This window comes from Typopeltis vanoorti, chromosome 11 (genome assembly GCF_054136105.1).
Source record: "Typopeltis vanoorti isolate ZY-2024b chromosome 11, IOZ_Tvanoo_1.0, whole genome shotgun sequence".
In the NCBI taxonomy this organism is placed as follows: Eukaryota; Metazoa; Arthropoda; class Arachnida; order Uropygi; family Thelyphonidae; genus Typopeltis; species Typopeltis vanoorti.
In genome coordinates this window covers 104230086-104250181 of record NC_143559.1, presented here as the reverse complement: position 1 = coordinate 104250181, position 20096 = coordinate 104230086, and the positions used below count along the sequence as shown (strand labels likewise).

Below are 20096 nucleotides of genomic sequence, written 5' to 3'. Positions count from 1 at the left end.
TAATTTACCATCTTCACTAAAAATAGTGTCTAAGTAGCTGAAATGTCTTACTTGTTCCACAGGTTCCCCGTTCACAACGCAGTTGACATTTTCAACAATTATACCTATTTTCATTGTCTTTGTCTTTTTAATGCTGACCTTTATACCATATCTATTACAACAGTTATTCAATCTAGTCAGGGAATCTTGCAAACTTGTAGCGGATTTATTTAGAAGTATAACATCGTCCGCATAAAGCAAAGAGCTGACATTAACATCTCCAATTCTGATATCATGTTTACCAGTCCATGTCCTGAACAGAAATCCAACAGGTATTTGCCATTATTATTAGCTTTGCTCTTTTCTCCAAATTTTCCCAAAATATTTTTGTATGTCTGACAATCATTTCCTACTCTGCTATTTAGATCCCCAACAAGGACCAACTTTTCCTTTTTCATTGTGTCAGTTGCTTTTTCTAAAGCATCAAAAAATTCCCCCACTTCTACCTTAGTAGAACTTTCTGTGGAACATAGGCACAAATAAGTCTCATTGTCCAATTCCCCATTCTGATATTTGCCCACATCACTCTACTTGAGACTGCCTGCCATTCAAGAAGATTAGCCTCGTATTTTGTGTTGAATACTATGGCTACTCCTTTTTCTTGATTGTCATTTCCTGAGTATAACATTTTGTATTTATTGCTCAAAAAGATCTCACCAGTTTGTCTTTTTTGTTTCAGTCACTCCTATTATGTTGATCTGGTACTTATCTAATTCTTCAGCTAGCTCCATTTCTTTGCCATTCAGGCTTCTTATGTTGAAATACTGATCTTTAACTCTGGTGATGTTGTGTTGGGGTGTGCTTTCAGATTTCTTCCAGTAGCTGACTTTTCGCTGTTCGCCCTGGTTCCCTGGTGAAAACAACGGGAGCCTTGTTTAACCGAGCAACGCTCCAGCCAGCATGAAATTTTGTCATGTTATACCATCATGTTCTATATTGGTTTAAGCCAATAAGAATATAATTTGGTCGGCTAAATCCCAAATTGCCAGCCCATTCTCGTTCGTTCAGTATCCAGGTAGATACCCAACAGGGGTGCACTCACAAGAAGGTAAGAATTGGACATTAGGTCAGAAGCCCTGGTCGGTTCTCTGCATTCGTTTAAAGGCTATGTGGAGGTCTCCTCTCAGTTATACAGCTTTGACCCTTAAGCACCCCATAATAAATTTATGTTCTGAATATATTTTATTGTCCTTCAGCTTCATGGTTGTCCTTTAACTAGCCCTGAGATGTACCCTTATTCTTTTATAAAAAAAAATTAAAGGTCAAAAAAGAAATTCGAGGAACGAATTATACTTTTCCCCATAGGTTATTATATTCGATTAATGCACCTGTTTTTAAAGAACGCATTAGGTGTATTAATCGAGGGATTGCTGTACATATATATATACACTGCTTGAAAAGAAGGCAACAGACACCATACAGTAATGAATAAAGAGTCATAGCACCAGCTTTAATAACATGTAGGACCTCCTTTCACTGTGATGACAGCAGCAATCCTACGGAGCATGCTTTCCACAAGCATATGATAGCAATCAATGGGAATTTTGGCACATTCTTCCTGTAGGCAAGTTGTGAGGTCTTGGACTCTGTGGGGCATATCCCTTGACCTCACTCAATGCTCCAGTTCATCCCACAGATGTTCAACAGGGTTGAGATCAAGGCTTTCCCTGGAGGCCCATCAAGTGTGGTGATGTTCATGTTCACAAACCACACAGTTATAGCAGCAGCCTTACGACACAGTTAATTGTCTTGCTGAAAGAGACAATGGTCAGTTCCGTAGGAAGCATTGCATTCTCCAGAATGTTCAGATACCTCTGGTAATTCAATGTTCATGGTACCACATTCAAGGCCAAATCAGGCAAAAACAGGATGATACCATCACACTGCCAGCTATGAATTTCATAGTTGGGATTACGCACTCTGGTAAGACATTTATTGGGCATCTGCTACACCAACATCTGTCCATCTGCTCAGTTGAGGATGTAATGTGATTGATTCATTGCTCCATAACAGCTTTCACAACTCACTATAAATGCTCTTTTCACCACTGAAGATGACACTGCATGTTGGTTCGTGTCATGTGGGGGCTTACATATTGCAGTCCTACCATGGAAACCATGCTATGAATCTTAGTTTTGAATGTTTTTGTACAGATTTGTGTTCCATTTGTTGCCCAGAAGTCCGCATTCAATGTGGTGGCTGATGAATGGCAGTTTTTATATATTATCCTTCATAGCACCCTACGGTCACATTCGGTGAGTGTGTTGGGTCATCCACTGCAGGTAGCACTTCTAATTGACTTCCTGTGCTTCTGTATTAATATGGTATCACTGACTGTTGACCTGGGATGGTCCAATTTATCAAAAATTTGATGAACAGATAGGCCTGCAACATTGCATCCTATCACAATGTCTCTTTCAAACTCCGTCAGTTCTCTTTTCGCAGCCATATCACCCAGACACAATTGCACTGACTTGGAAGCATCATATTCCTCCAATTTATACTGGCTATAAATTGCAGGAATATGATGCTTTACTATTGGGAGGAAAATGCAAAAAAAAAAAAAAAAAAAAAAAACCCACAGTTGAACTTGGTTCAACTGTGGGTTTTTATAATGAGCACCAGAGACTGACAAAATTTTCATGTTATAACCATTATGCATTATACAAGTGATGAGTAAAATCTACTTATTTTTTTTTTTAATTCTCAATAAAAACAGATTCAAAAAGGTATTCAAGAATAAAAATAATATAATTACATACCTAGATATTATTTGTGTGAATATGATTTTATAAACAATATACTTAATTGTTTATATGTATATAAACAATCACGACAAATTGCTTAATATTAAATGCAATTTATCTGTTCATAGTTTTAAAACCATACACTTAAAACTCAACAGTTTATTTCTACATAATTAAAAGCAATACTAATAAACACGATTTCAATTATTTTTTTTTTAAAATCACTCGGGCCAACTGTTATTACATAAATAATCATAACCACAAATTGCTTAGCAAATTTCTACACTTCGGCCTTCAAGATTGGACTGTCTATTGAGAATTCAGCACTTTATGTAGTGAACCATTGAAGCAACTTCATTGACATTTGTAAGCTCAAATTTCTAAATTTTTTTTTTGTTTTAGTTATATTGTTTTCCAGTTCTGATTGTAAACATTTTCATTCTTCCATAATGTTGATAATGTTGAAGAGGACAAAGAAAACTTTTTATGCACTTCAACATTTTTCACACCACGTTCTAACTCAAGAATAATTTTGACTTTTCGTGAACCAAGAGACACATTTTCTTTTAGTAGACATGTTTCTGAAGGAAAGGTTTGTTTTTAACTGATTTTATAGTTGTGGCAGTGTTTGGGTAAAGCAAGAGAGAATGGCTGGAGGCTAGACACTGGAGAAGTAGATAGCGAGTGGATGTCCCCCAAGGACAAGATTAGGTTATAAACTTATAAGCCTGTAATCTGATGCAAGTGGTCATAATAGCTAAGTCACTCTGTTCATTTTTGGCTATTCCAAGAACTACTTGAGCAGTTAAGAATGTCTGCATAGTTACCAAAATTTGTACAGTATATCCATGTAGTATACTCATTACAAAAGTGGGCAAATGCATGGGAATATGTGTAAATTAAAAACATAGATTTTTTTTGCTCATTACAGCCATGGTCTCATTATTTCCTTGCTTGTTACAACAAAGTTGTAATCCACTCAGATCTTGATCTTCTTCTAGGCCTTTTTTCCTACCATCAAATACCTGCTAATCTTTCTTCTCTTATTCTATTTAAGTGACATTACAACATGAGATTTGCTCTGCTCATGGCTTCCTGAATGCTAATACAAATTTCTTCTTAAAATCTTCCTTTATAATATGATTCTGCCACTGATGCCATTTGTTCACTTCACTAATTTTTCTCAGAACACGTACTCATATCTGTGGTCTCTCTAATTTTTGATCAATTGTTTTTATTTCTCTCCCTGATGGTGTCTTCACCTCATTGTGATGGCAGGGCTTGAATGTCCCAGTGACCCTGAGAGCAATGCCAGTGGTAGCTATGCCCAGTAGGGTCACCTAAGCCGGACTGGTCAAAGGTGAGGGTCTAGACTAAGAGAGACACCCTGGTCCTCCAGGTTGGAGATTGAGCATGAGGCTGACAACCTCATCTTGTAAAAACCTTACTTTTCAGGAACCAAGCACCAAATAATCCTCAATATCGGACTGTACAAGATGGAACTCGACCTGTTGCTTGGAATAAAGGATTACGATTTGGAACGCGGAATGTCAGAAGCTTATAAAGAGCAGGTGCACTGCAAACTTTAAGTGATGAACTTAAAAAAAATATAAAATGGATATAGTGGCAATTCAAGAAACTAGATGGATTGATAGTGGCGAACATAAATTAAGAGTTTATTTGTTATTATATGGTGGAAATATCACAGGAAGACATGAACTAGTGTTGTTGTGTCGCAATCTCTTAAACTGTTAATTTTATGCTCTATACTTCTGATCTTCCCTAAAGAGTCACGTGGTACCTCCAAGACACAAAGGGATTGCTTCAGGAGCGAGCCAAACCCAACATGGCAAAGTTCTTGAAATCTATCTTCTCATAAAGCTCTAGGAATATTTATTTTTTTTGCTGCATCACCTAAAATTGTTAGATTAAGTAAAGTTATCTTAACCAAGAAGTGATTTCAAGACGACACAAGTGACTACTGTTTTGCAGTCATGACCTACAATGTAACCTATTCTTCCCTGCTCAGATTCGAACTTTTTACAACTGGTGCATCGGATTCTAGAATTCAGACACTTAGGTTAAAAATAGCAAAGGTTTATTAAACACATTAACACGTTTACAATACAATTAACATTCATACTAAATTCCAATACTAATCAGATAAGATTACATGTATCCTTAATGAAACAAGAGTATCAAAAACAGCATTCCAAATAAATCATTCACAAAGAAGATTGTTCTAGAGTAATATTTTCTCATTAAACATTCATTATATATCTCGTTACTCAGACTAATTTATCTCAGCTTTCTCTAAAGCATACACATTAAATTAACCTGTATATGAGCTAACTCACTATACTTTCTAATGTTAACATGCTACAGTCCTGCTCTAAATAAATCAAAGTCCTCAATCCTTAATGTCTCTTAATTTCAATTAACACCATAGTAAGTTACACACATAGCACAGACAAAGGAAATTTTAACGTTACCATACACTAAGGCTTTCATACTTATTCCTTCAATTTGGACTGTCTTCCTTCTTGTTTACTTAGTCGGTGAGGTACCTTGGATTCTCCGATCATTCTGTAATTTCACACGATTCTGGCATGACCGACTTGTTCCAGGCATAACTGTGGCATTGGGCGATTTCTCTTTCACGATATCTTCTACCTAGATACTGAGTGTTTCCAAGGACTACGGATATATGAGTGGAGATTTACTAAAGCATACGATCAAGAGCTTATAACATCGCCAGCACTTGGACGGCATTTCCTGCTATCGCTCACCGGACTTTGAACATAGCTTGCCGCTGTTTTTAGTCCGAGCACTTCGGGACAGAGCCGCTCCTCTGTGCAACTTTCTATCTGCCAGACTACCTCTGACCACCAGTCAAGGGAAGAAAAACTTTACGGGGGGGGGGGTTTCTAACCCTTTTATTTCTATCTCCCCTACCAGTAATCACTGTAACCTTCGTAACTCACCCAATGTGTAGCACTTCACCCATGTGGGTCTCGCTTCATACCGTTTGTTTCTGATTTTCTTCTGATCATGCTCCACCACGTGCTATGAGCACGCAACTGCCTGAGGCCACCTCTCCTTCTGTTGGCGTGCCTTTGCCCTTTGAACCTTTATTCACAATATTTTATGCAAGTCATTCCTCAGATAAGTATTACAAATTTTAGTAAATCTTTGTTCAATTTATACATTATTAATGGCCTTGCACAATCAAAAAAGTATTATTTCCTCTAACAACTTATAATCTCTTTTCTTTATGCTAACATAATTTTATATTATATCACATGTATATAGCACATACTTAGACGCAAGCATTTTCCTACATAAAATTTTGTATCTCATTTTTCTGTCTGTTAAACTGTTACACCACGATACCTTCACTATGTGGAATTTTCAGTTATCATGGTGTAACATGAAGAGAAAATAAAATAAAACTCCTGTATAAAAGCTAATAGATGAATTATTTAAAAGAAAGAAAAATATTCTTGCATCTAAGTAAAATATATAACAAAAAAAAAAGTGTTTGTTGAACTAACTAATAAAAGAAGGAATATATTCAGGGTCAATTCCCGGATTTAAGACATCATCACGTGCTCACCGACCTCAGGATGTTTGGCAGAAAAACGCCACCCTAATTGGTCGGTGAAGTCGAATCCAGTAAGGGCGCGGAAGAAATTAAAGAAGGTGTAGGGGTCAAGGTATAAAAGGGTTAGACCCCCCCCCCAAGGAGGTTTTTCTTCCGGAGAGTTTCTTCCCAAAGAGTTTTTCGGATAGGTTTTCACATGGTTTTCCTGAGTGGCGGGATTGGAGTTATCTCCGTCATCACAACAAGGAAACAAAAGTGAGCGGGATTTCGATTCCATATTTCCTATGGTAAGAAACGAGGAATGCCATTTAGCTAAAGGAAAGAAGGTATTATCTATGTGTTTCATCATCCAGTGATGAAAAAAGGAAATCTGTAAAGAAGTCGGTGTCCACGTGGTGAGTTTCACAGCCATGGTATAGATGATTCTAAAGCGTGTTCTTAATTCAAGTACGAAAAGTAAAGATTGCATAAGCACAGTTTAATGCCAAAAGAACATAGGAGTGACCGATTATAGGAGAGATCATACCAGGATAGTTCAATCGGAAAAAGGTAGAGGCCAATATAGAAAACTCAAGAGAAAAAGGTACTGTAAAAATCTCGTGTTAACTGAAAATCGTCTGTAATTGTTATCATTATTCTATTACTGAACTGTTGAAGAGACTAAGGAAAATTATACTAGGACTTTAGTACATGACTGATTATAATGAAAGTATGCTTGCTAATATTGATATTATATAAGTAATTCATGTGTCCTGAGAATTATGCATGTGTATTGTAACGTATAGGAAAGTTTTAAATGTCAAAGTTATGTGTTAGTACAGTGAAAGGATAATTTAATCTACATAGTAAAATAGAGTGTGTTGATCACATATGTCCAGGTGCTACAGCATATAGCGTATTCAGACTAATATAGGGTTAACTAAAGTGTTAGTTAGATCTGGGATTATACATATGACTATGTGTTGAATTTGTTATGGTGGCATGATCGCAATACTCATATAGGATCATAGCCAAATTACTTGTGATAAGCTAATGTTATTTTGTAAATGCTTTCTTAGTATTGAATTGAATTATAATAGAAATTGAATTGTACCATACTAATGAGTTTAATAAACCTTTGTTCATTGATAAAACAGTTGTCTGAAATTGCTGCCCAATGCACCACTTGAAAAACGTACGAACCTAATCACGCGGGAAATTAATGTGTAAAAAAAATGAGATAAAGTGTCACGACTGCAATACTGTTTCACATTCAGACATATTTTAGTAATTGCTCCTTGTTTTTGTATTTAATATCTCAAACTAAATGTCCCAAAAGGCGCAGTATAATATAAATATTAGGGACACTAAGGGGAGAAATAGCTTAAATATATGTATTTTGGGGTGATATTTCGTACATAGATAAAAGTTGAATATAGATAAACAAAATTTCACTAGATAGAATAATAATCATAAATTGGGACACAACAAAACGATGATAGATGTGGAATTCTTTAGGATTCCCATTTATCAAGGTTTAACACTAGGAACAGGATTTATGATACAAAGAAGGCTATGGGATTCACTTGTATGTTTTGAGGCCAACAATAAAAGACTCAGTAAAATAAGACTGCTTACAAAAAAGTTCAAAATAACCTTAATTAATGCACATGCACCCACAGAGGAAACTGATCAAGATACCAAGGTTGAATTCTATGATATTCTGGAAGGAATAATTGATGAAATACCAAATAATGACATAATTATACTTTCAGGAGATCTTAATGCAAAAATAGGAAGAGAAGAAATCTACAGACAAACAACTGGAAATAACAGCCTACATGAGATCTCAAATGATAATGGTATAAGGTTAATAAATTTAGCAATATCCAAGAATCTGATAATAAGAAGCACAACATTTATGAGGAAAGACATTCATAAGCAAACAGGGACATCACCTGGTGGAATAAACACAACCAAATTGATCATATTTTAATAAAAAGAATATTTAGAAGCAGTTTCTTTTAGTGTTGCACGGTAATCAGCATTCATTTTAGAAATTATGGACTTTACATTGCTAAAATTGTTACATTGTAAAACAACCATGTTATTTATAACACGGTTGTAAAGTCCATAATTTCTAAAATGACATTTAGAAGCAATATTCAAACTGTTAGAAGAAACAGAGGTGCTGATTGTAATTCAGATCATTATTAAGTAGGTCATCATTGGTAGGATCAGTAATGAAAATAAAACTTAACAAAAACTATTTCAATAAAGATAATAAAACATTCTAAACTCAATATTGATAACCTGAAAAACAATAACATGAGATCAAACTACTCTAGTGAAATAAAAGCAGAGCTTAATAATATTGAAGATACTCTATGGAATGAAATTAAGTGTTGTATAAACAGAGCATCTGAAAAGTTTTAAGATTCCAAAATATTTCATATATAATAAATGGTTTAATAACAGATGCAAAGAAGTGATAGAAATGAAAAAAGAATCTAAGCTTAAATGGTTACAGAACCAACAGGACAACAATAACTATCAAAACTACAGATCTACTAGCAGAGAATCAAACAAAATTATTAGGCAAGAAAAAATACGATATCTAAAAGAAATAATTGATAAAACTGAAAAAAGAGAATACATATAAAAATGCAAGGAACTTTTTTCAAGGTATAAATAAACTAAAGACAGACTATCAATCAAGAACTGCAATAATTAATGATAATTAAGGACACATTATTGCAAATGACATACAGATGGCTGAAAGGTGGAGGGAACAGCTGCTAAACTGCCAAAATTCCCAAGTAACATTTCTACCCAGAATCTACTACTTGTGAACCAGAAGTCAAAGAGCCATCATTTAGTGAAATAGAACCAAGCATTAAAAATCTTAAACATAATAAAGTTGCAGGATTTGATAAGTCACATCTGAACAAATTAAATATGGAGGACAAAAATTAACTAACAAACTGTTCCCACTAATTAAACTCATATGGAAAAATGAAAAAACTGTCAGAAGACTGGAAAGAATCAATAATAATCCCCATCCACAAAAAAGGTGATAAAAGGAAATGTGAAACTATAGAGGCATCTCACTTTTAAATACTAGTTACAAAATCCTATCTGATATTATCCCAAAAAGAATTATCCTATATGCAGAGGAGATTCTCAGAGAATATCGGGCAGGATTCAGAAGAAATCAATCAACCACTGATCACCTTTTTATCTTGAGACAAATTCTGCAGAAAAATTGGAAATATAATAAAGAAAGTCATAATCTCTTCATTGACTTCCAAAAAGCATATGATAGCATACACCGAGAAAGTCTGTGGAATATCTTAAAGGAATTTGGAATACCAGAAAAATTAATCAGCCTGGTCAAAATGTGTCTACAGGAAAATCAACGTAGGGTCTTCACTAACAACATATTGTCAGAGCCATTCAACATCTCCACAGGTTTAAAACGAGGAGATGTGATATCGCCTACACTATTCAACATAGCTTTAGAAAAAGTAATTCTAGAAACAACTAAAGGTACTATATCATGTTCTGCATCATTCCTGGGGTATGCAGACAATACTGATATTATAGAAAAAGTGCAGATGATATAACTGACACTTTTATAAAGCTTAAAACCTGTTCCAAAAAAATAGAGCTTAATATTAACCAAAATAAAACAAAATATATAATCAAAGTATCTAGAGATAATGATCTCAATAAGCCATCAACTATTCAGTTTGCTGACATGATATTGAAAAAATTAAATACAATTTAAATATCTAGGCTCCAGAGTAACTAAAGATAATAAGATCCAAACAGAAATAAAGATGAGAATCCAAGCAGGTAATAAATTATATTTCTCACTTCAGCACCTCCTCTCATCTAAAATTCTGTCATATGAATCTAAAATAAATACTTACAGAATGCTAATTAGACCAGCCATATTATATGGTACAGAGACATGGAATATAACAAAAGCTGATGTTGATCTTCATTGCTTTGAAATGATCTACAACACTTCAAAAACAAAATCTTAAGAAAAATATTTGGCTCAGTTAAAGATCCTGTGACAGATGAATGCAGAAGGCAGACAAATAAAGAACTCTATGAACTTTATAAGAGGCCACTAATAATAAATGAAATCAGAGCTAGTCGCATCAGATGGTTAGGTCACCTGGAAAGAACGGAGGATAACAGAGTAGTGAGGAGAACCTTTTTATATCGCCTAAATGGAAGACATTCTAGAGGAAGACCTAGCAGAAGATGGATGGTTAACATCGAAATGGACATGAAAGAGTTGAACCTGCAAAACTGGAAGGAGTTGGCAAAGATAGGAAAAAATGGAGAACTGTGGTGCTTGCAGCTAAGAACCTTAAGGGTTTGTGAAACTTAAGAAGAAGCTTTTATTTCTAAACCAGCTCTCAGATCCATAAGTTAAAAAGTGGTGTGAACATGGTTGTATGTTTAAAGAGTATAATATAATATAATCTGCATAAAGTATAGTAAACAGCTAGGATTAACATCTCTAACTTTGATATCAGATTTAATGCCACTATGCTTTATAACACGATCTATATATTATTATTATTATTTATTATTATCATTGTCTGAGACCTCCAGGGAGTCAAGGACTTATCAAGGGAGGATATAAATCACCCATTAGAAATATATACACATTTACACAAGAATAATGTTTAATTTGCCAAATATTTTGGTCTGAATATTACAGACCATCTTCAGTGGCTACATAGGAATAGTTTTAAAAAACAAGGTGGAATATGAACAATTAATCATTCACACATTGAACGAGCTGCGTGATGTCATATCGCTAAATATTAGAAGAGTAAACATTTTTAAAGTCATAATTAAAGATATTAATTCAGAAATTCATATAATAATCTTAAATAACATTAGACTAATATAGGAAATTTACATAAAAAAAATAAATAAATAAAAAATTAATGTGTTATCCTGATTAAACTTTCCCAAATTTTTGATATAGATATACAGTCATTAAGATTCAAGTTAGGACATTGAAATAAGGCCTCCACACTTTCTTTAAATAAACATTCAAATTTGTAGCGACATCTGTGTAGGAGGAGAGTCATGGACCAAAGGATGTTGTGGATGCTGAGCTAATCCAGATTTCTCGGGTTTGTTGAGTTGAATTGACGATTAATGCTCTTGAATTCTTTTTTCTATAGAACGTCCAGTTTGTCCAAAGTAGGAAAGATTACAGTTGCAAGGAACTTGATACACACCAGGTAGAGACAATGTAGCGTTTATCTTTAGATGAAGGAAAATGGGTGTATAATTTGTTAATAGGTGTATAAGTGGCTGTTAAATCATATTTCTTCAGAATTCTTGAAATTGGTTCTGAAATCCCAGAAATGTAAGGAATAGAAACTCAATGTATTGAATCTTTTGTTGTTCTGTGTTGGATTGTAAGAATCGAAAAGATGTTGTGTACTCTTTTCAGAGAAGCCATTTAGTTTCATGTTGATGTTTGATAGCTGAAAGTTCTTTCTGTAATAAATGAGAAGTTGAACAGTTAGTTTTGGCTCGTAAGATTGATTCCTGTTTTTTTGACAAGGATGATGAGCAGATTCTTTGAGAATATAACGACCTGTGAAAGTTGGTTTTCTGTAAACTGTTGTTGTAAGAATACCTGAAGGTGAATGGATGAAAGGACGTCTAAAAATGATATGAGAAGGACGTCTAAAAATGATAACTTGTCTTTTTCAATCTCCATGGTAAACTTTATACGAGGATGTAAGGAATTGATACTGCTTAAAAAGGAAGGTAAGGAGTCTCTGTTGTGAGGCCATACAGCAAAGATGTTATCTATATATCTAACCCAAAAGGATGGTTGAGGGAATATAGATGAGAACAGGATGGCTAGATGTTCTAAATAAAAGTTGGTAAGAGCAGGAGAGAGTGGACTTCCCATGGCTGTAAAATTTGTTTTGACATAAGAAATATCCAGAGTGCATTACAAAATCAAATAACTTTATAGTATCTTGTGGGAAGATGTCAGCAAGTAATTCTAAAGTCTCTTTGAGAGGTACATTCGTATATAAAGATTCTATATCAAAGATAGCCATAAGATCTGTAGGTTGTAAAGTGATGTTTTTCAATTTATTTAAGAAATCAGAACGGTTTTTGAAAAAAGAGCATGTGTTGCCAATGTGTGATTTCAATAATTTAGATAGATATTTGGCTATGCGATAAGTAGGAGAAGAATCAATACAATCCACTATAGGGCGAAGAGGAATATCTGTCTTGTGTATTTTAGGTAGACCATAAAACCTAGGAGGCCTTGCAAAATGAGTTTTTTGTCTTTCAATAGTGTCTACATCAAAACTTATGACCTCATCTAGCAGGGAATTTAATTTCTTCAGTTGTCTGTTGGTTGGATTGTAATTGAGCTCTTGGTATGTTGAGCGATCTCGAAGTAAAAGGGAAAGTTTTTTCTATAGTTTGAAGAGTCTATAATTACTGTCGCTTTCCCCTTGTCAGCTTTAGTAATGATGAGGTGACTGTTGTTTCTTAAGGAATGTATAGCTTTCTTTTCAGAAGGAGATATGTTCGAAGGAGGAAGCTTGGCTTTAAGTAGCGAAGAAGCAACTTCTAGACAGAGAGCATTAGCTTTTTCACTTGACAGATGAATGAGGTTCCGTTTGATATTAACTAGAAAATCTAGATATGGAATCTTTTTAGGGACTATAGAGAAATCATGTCCTTTTGAGAGGGCGAGTGTTTCACTATTAGTTAAAGGCCGACTGGATACGTTGATGATCCAATTATCTGGAACTTGGAACGGCTTGATTTGTTTAGAAACAAGAACATCATATTTGTGGTTTAGATATTGATTCTGTTTTTTATACAAATGTTGTAAAGAGCGTTTAGCTACATTCAGAACTATGTTTGAAAGATGTGGTTCTAAGTTTGTGGAGATATACAGGGTGTTCGGGATAAATTTGACAGTTTCGTAAGGAAAAAGAAAATCTTCTTTGTATCTATTAAATTTAATGAATTGATAAAAAAACATTACAGGCAGAGTTAATTACAATACTATCAACAAGATTTACTCAAAATAACCACCATTAGCATCGATCACAGCTTCAATTCTGCTTCGGAACCTCGAACAAGCTGATGCTACAGTCTCCCTGGGAAGGGCCGCAAAAACTGTTTTAATTTTATCCATTAACTGGGCTTTTGTATTACTGGAAGTGCGATTGGTGTCTTTTTCAACTGCGCCCCATACAAAATAATCCATGGGGTTAAGGTCTGGGGAGTTTGGAGGCCAAACATTTGGACTGGTGAAGTCGTAGAAATTTTCAGACAACCATTTTTGACTTTTCCCAGAGGTGTGGCAAGGGGCCGAATCCTGCTGCCATACATACGGCCTACCATTGGCTACCCTTGTTATCCAGGGGTTGACTACAGTTAGCAACTCCACGAACAAAGCCCGAATTCCAATGCCAGGGTTCTTCAACACCTGTTCCTGCAGATTTGCGAGGAATTCTGCTGTACGAACGCAATCAGATCGTCTGCTAGGGATCTTTCTTCTTGCTACATCCTCGTAGTCACCATTGCAAGTCTCTAGTTCATGCCTGATTGTTTTTACTGTATTCAGGGAGCATTGGGCAGCAGTCGTAATATCCTTATTTTGATGGCGGGCACGAATCATCATGATACAAGTTATTCTCTTCCATGATTCAGGTGGGTTCCAGCTATCCATCCTTTCTGACATTTTGTATATGAATGAAGAAGGGTCCAAACTTTTAAATGAAGAGAAGTGTGTGTTAATACATGTAACTTACGGAAAAATATAATTAATTATAAATATGTCAAATTTATCCCGAACACCCTGTAGGTACGGAGATCAGAAACTTGATGAATGTTAATAGCTAGATCGTGTTTAGCTGCTCTGAGTTGATTACTGATTAAAGATAAACTGGTGTTCTTGTAAATATTATGAGCTCCAGGGGATTTAATGGTTTCTTTAATCTTAGCAAAATTAGGAATTATCTTGTTGTCGTGGCATTTTTTTTAAAAAGATGATCCTCGCTCGCAACTTACCTTGAGTTACTGATAGTTTGCCTAATTTACCGTTTTTTTGGTGAAGTTTTCCCCGTGAAGGAATAAAATTTGATTCTTTAACGATACTTGTGACATAATGATTAGAAATATATACACATTTACACAAGAATAATGTTTAATTTGCCAAATATTTCGGTCTGAATATTACAGACCATCTTCAGTGGCTACATAGGAATAGTTTTAAAAAAACAAGGTGGAATACAAATTTTTTTTTTTTTTTTTTTTTTTAATCGGACGAGCCAAAACTAACTGTTCAACTTCTCATTTATTACAGAAAGAACTTTCGACTATCAAACATTACATGAAACTAAATGGCTTCTCCAAAAAGAGTACACATCTTTTCGATTCTTACAATCCAACACAGAACAGCAAAGATTCAATATGTCGAGTTCCAATTCCTTGCATTTCCGGGATTTCAGAACCAATTTCAAGAATTCTGAAGAAATATGATTTAACAGCCACTTATACACCTATTAACAAATTATCCACTCATTTTCCTTCATCTAAAGATAAACGCTCAACCTTGTCTCTACCTGGTGTGTATCAAGTTCCTTGTAACTGTAATCTTTCCTACTTTGGACAAACTGGACGTTCTATAGAAAAAAGAATTCAAGAGCATCAATCATCAATTCAACACAACAAACCAGAGAAATCTGGATTAGCTCAGCATGGATTAGAAACAAGCCACAACATCCTTTGGTCCAAGGCTCTCCTCCTACACAGATGTCGCTACAAATCTGAATGTTTATTTAAAGAAAGTGTGGAGGCCTTACTTCAACGTCCTAACTTGAATCGTAATGACTGTATATCTATATCACAAATTTGGGAAAGTTTAATCAGGATAACACATTAATTTTTTTTTAATGTATATTTTCTATATTAGTCTAATGTGATTTAAGATTATTATATGAATTTCTGAATTAATATCTTTAATTATGACTTTAAAAATATTTACTCTTCTAATACTTAGCGATATGACATCATGCGGCTCGTTCTATATGTGAATGATCAATTGTTCATATTCCACCTTGTTTTTTAAAACTATTCCTATGTAGCCACTGAAGATGATTTGTAATATTCAGACCGAAATATTTGGCAAATTAAACATTATTCTTGTGTAAACGTGTATATATTTCTAATCATTATGTCACAAGTATCGTTAAAGAATAAATCACTCAAACTAGCTGTCATACCTCCTGTTAAATTCGTTCACACTAGATGCACTCACTATCCCCTAAAGGCAAACTAATCCACCCACTCACTCACTCACTGCTCTGTGAGAGAAAAATCTATCTTTTACTCCTTTCTTGACTATGAGCAAACTTAACTTCCATGGATGCTCCTGTGTTCTCTCTCCCACCTTCCATATAAAAAAATTCATCAGACGATATTCTATAACGCCCATTCAAAAATGTATAGACCTCTATCATATCACCCTTCTTTCTCCTGTTAACCAGAGTCTGTAATCCACATACTTGAAATCTGTTCTCATAATATAAATCCCATAATCTGAATATAATCTTTGTAATTCTTCTTTATCCCCTTGGAACCTGGGAGACCAAATTAAGTTAAAGAATTTTGGAGACTTGCATTGGATTTGTTCAGAAGTATATCATCATCTGCATAAGCAAAGAGCTAAGTTTGATATCTCTGATTCTGATATCAGGTTTAATGCCACCTTTCATAATGTGATCCACAAAAATGATGAAATAGTACATTATTTATAATTAATCATACATTTAGAATTTGTGCTTTCAGATTGTTCATCCATTTTCACAAAAACAAGAATTCATTTAAAAAATTACATCCTAATTATTTTCACTTAGAAATCTGCATATGAATAGCAACATATTTACCCCATGCTGGACTCCCTTCATCGATGACAGAACGATTGCAGAATTCCTGAATATTACACTCATCCACTTCTTTTCTTTTTCTGCTTATGAAGGCTGCAATTCTCCGATCTATCTGTTCAAAAAGTTATCCAACAATTGCACAACCAGATATATGAATGGTTCAAATATTTTTAAGTTCACAAGTGACTTAACAATTATAAAATACAGTCAACTCTCTCTCTACAAATAAACCACTATAGTGAACTCCCTCATTCATTAACAAATTGCTATGAATTCTCATAATATCAATTCTAAGGAAAACTCTCTATACAGTAACATAATACAACTATTCGTATGGCATCTATGAATTCACTAAGTGTTGAATGTATTGAAAATTCAAAATTTAATTAAACATATTTTGGAATTAATACTGAACAGGAAAATATTTCCTGTTCAGTATTAAAATTAATATAATTTTAAATTTAAACATAAATAAAAACAAAAAAGTATTTGATTTAGTCTATCGTAATATTATGAGCATTAATTTATTACAAATATAAAAAAAAATCCTCCTCATTTATTTCAATATGCAGCTAGCCTACAGCAAACTCATTAACTATAATAAACTGCCAAAAAATCTCAGCAAAGACCTAATAACAGCAATGCTATCTGAAATGAAATTCAATGTAGCAAATCCCTACTGCTATAACAAACTATTTCTTTGATCTCCGTGAATTCATTATAGTGAGAGTTGATTATATTTATTTTGGAATCGCTATAAAGTGAAAGGAATTTCTAATCTGTTCCCCACCTTAGGATTAAAAGTTCTGCTATAACAGGCATAAGCAACATGTTGCTCTTTGAACATGTAACTGCAGCTTTAGCTTTTAGCCTATAGGTATGACAAGCATGCACTGCAAACACTTCTCAGTGTTCATTTGTAGCACATGCAGCGTTAGCTTTGATCGTAATTACTGCATTGTGATGCAAAATTACTGCAAGGTGTTGATAGTGAATTGTTGTGGTAGCGAGTATAAAATAGAATCCATGTGTTATTTATGATAAACAAACAGTGATAGATGAGTTGACTATGTTTAATACATGAAGTAGCTTACAGGACACACATAAATTTGAAAATATTTGCATTTGAACTTCTATCAGTTTTTGGTTCAACATACTACTGAGAGCAAATATTTTTGAACATGAACCATACTGAATATAAATCAAACTGTCTAAATGATATGAGTTTCTCAGCATGTTCAAAGATGAAAATTATGGGATACTCACCTGATGTTGAGAGACTTGCAGAAGAAGTTCAGCAGCAAAAGTCACATTAATTCATATCCAAGTGAATATTTGTTTTTTCAGTATTAATAAATAATATTGGGGTGCTTAAGGGTCAAAGCTGTATAACTGAGAGGAGACCTCCACATAGCCTTTAAAGGAATGCGGAGAACCGACCAGGGCTTCTGACCTAATGTCCAATCCTCACCTTCTCGTGGTGCACCCTGTTGGGTATCTACTTTGATACTGAACGAACGAGGATGGGCTGGCAATTTGGGATTTAGCCGACCAAATTGTATTCTTATTGGTTAAACCAAAATAAAAAATGATGGTACAACATGACAAAATTTCACGCCGGCTGGGGCGTCGCCCGGTTAAACAAGGCCCCCGTTGTTTTCGCCAGGGAACCAGGGCGAACAGCGAAAAGTCAGCTACTGGAACAAATCTGAAAACAAACCCCAACTCAACATCACCAGAGTTAAAGATCGGTACTATCAACGTAAGAAGCCTGAATGGCAAAGAAATGGAGCTAGCTGAGGAATTAGATAAGTACCAGATCGACATAATAGGGGTGACTGAAACAAAAAAGACAAAAACTGGTGAGATCTTTCTGAGCAATAAATACAAAATGTTATATTCAGGCAATGACAATCAAGGAAAAGAAGGAGTAGCCATAGTATTCAACACAAAATATGAGGCTAATCTTCTTGAATGGCAGTCAATCTCAAGTAGAGTAATGTGGGCAAATATGAGAATGGGGAACTGGACAATGAGACTTATTTGTGCCTATGGTCCCACAGAAGGTTCTACTAAGGTAGAAGTGGAGGAATTTTTTGAGGCTTTAGAAAAAGCAACTGACACAATGAAAAAGGAAAAGTTGGTCCTTGTTGGGGATCTAAATAGTAGAGTAGGAAATGATTGTGAGATATACAAAAATATTTTGGGAAAATTTGGAGAAAAGAGCAAAGCTAATAATAATGGCAAATATCTGTTGGATTTCTGCTCAGGACATGGACTGGTTATTACTAACACCATGTTCCAACATAAAAATGAGCACAAATTCACATGGAGAGAAGAGGCTAGGAATAAGAAAAGTCTCATTGACTATGTTATTGTTGATAGTGATGTTTTCTCCCTGGTGCAGGACACCAGAGTGTACAGAGGATTTAAAATTGGAAGTGATCACTATTTAGTCTTGAGCAGGATAAAATTGAATTTCATATTGAAAAGAATAACATGTAAGAAAGTTTTAAAGCGAATAAAAGTTGAGCAGCTCTCAGATGTGAACTGTAGACTAAAATACAGAAATATTATTGAAAAGAAAATGAAAGAGTTTGAGAACAGGAATCAAACCTTGGAGATTCAGTGGCAAACTCTAAAGGAAACATTGATTGATTCTGCCAGAGAGGCATGTGGTGAGGTTGTGTGCAAGGATAAAAAAATCAGAACTCCCTGGTGGACACAGGAAGTTAAAGAGGCAGTGAAGGAAAAGAAGAAAGCATATCAAAAGTTCCTGGCAAATAAGTCAGCTTTTAATCTTACAGAATACAGAGACAAATGTAAGAAAGCTAAACAGTGTGTAAAACTAGCTAAACAAAAGTCATGGGAGGACTTCGGCAAGAATATAGAAAATAAATATCAAGAAGGTGGCAAAATATTCTGGAGGTTGTTGAAGAAGCTTAGGAATGGAGGAAAGAGTGCTGTAAAAGGAATTAGAGATGATAAAGGTGAAATGAAAACAGGAGAAAAAGATACCCTTGAAGTATGGAGTAATTACTTTGAAAAACTGCTAAATGAAACAAGCAGTGATGACAGCACAGTGATAAAAAACACTGACCAGGCATGCAGTCAGAAATACATATCCATACTTGAAGTAGAAAAAGCCATCAAAGGCTTGAAATGTGGAAAGGCAGCAGGAGTAGATGATATTCGACCAGAAATGCTGAAGTATGGTGGTATAAGAGTCTTACAGTGGCTGCACTGCATAGTTCAGAAAGCCTGGACAGAGGGACGAATTCCCGATGATTGGAGTAGAGCTCTCGTAGTACCCATGTATAAAAAGGGAAATAAAACTGAATGTGAGAATTACAGAGGTATTTCCCTACTGAGTGTTCCTGGCAAGATCTATGCAAGTATACTTGAGAAACGGTTGAGAAGAATTGTGGAAGAAAAGCTTGGTGAAGAACAAGCTGGATTCAGGCCAAATAGAGGCTGTCAGGATCAGATCTTCACTTTACGACAAATAGTCGAGAAAGCATGGGAATATAACAAAGATCTGTATTTAAGTTTTGTCGATTTGGAAAAGGCATATGACAAGGTGCCAAGAGAGAAGCTATTCAATACGCTGCAGTTATATGGTGTCAATGGGGCATTATATCAAGCAATACTTAGTCTTTATTTGAGTTGTGAGTCAGCAGTTAGAATTGAAGGAAGTACAGGAAGATGGTTTAATGTTAAATCTGGTGTGAGACAAGGATGTACATTATC

General features: G+C 34.8%; 1 protein-coding gene across 1 annotated transcript in view; it reads right to left on the bottom strand.

Annotated features, from left to right (window-relative positions):
• The window catches only part of LOC150101895 (MAP3K12-binding inhibitory protein 1-like), an 81887-nt gene that overhangs the window by 43097 nt on the left and 18694 nt on the right, over positions 1-20096 (bottom strand). Inside the window, exon 4 of the mRNA XM_090400677.1 lies at positions 16347-16458. Coding sequence (XP_090256803.1) covers positions 16347-16458 — 112 coding nt within the window. The remainder of the gene's footprint in view (positions 1-16346; positions 16459-20096) is intronic.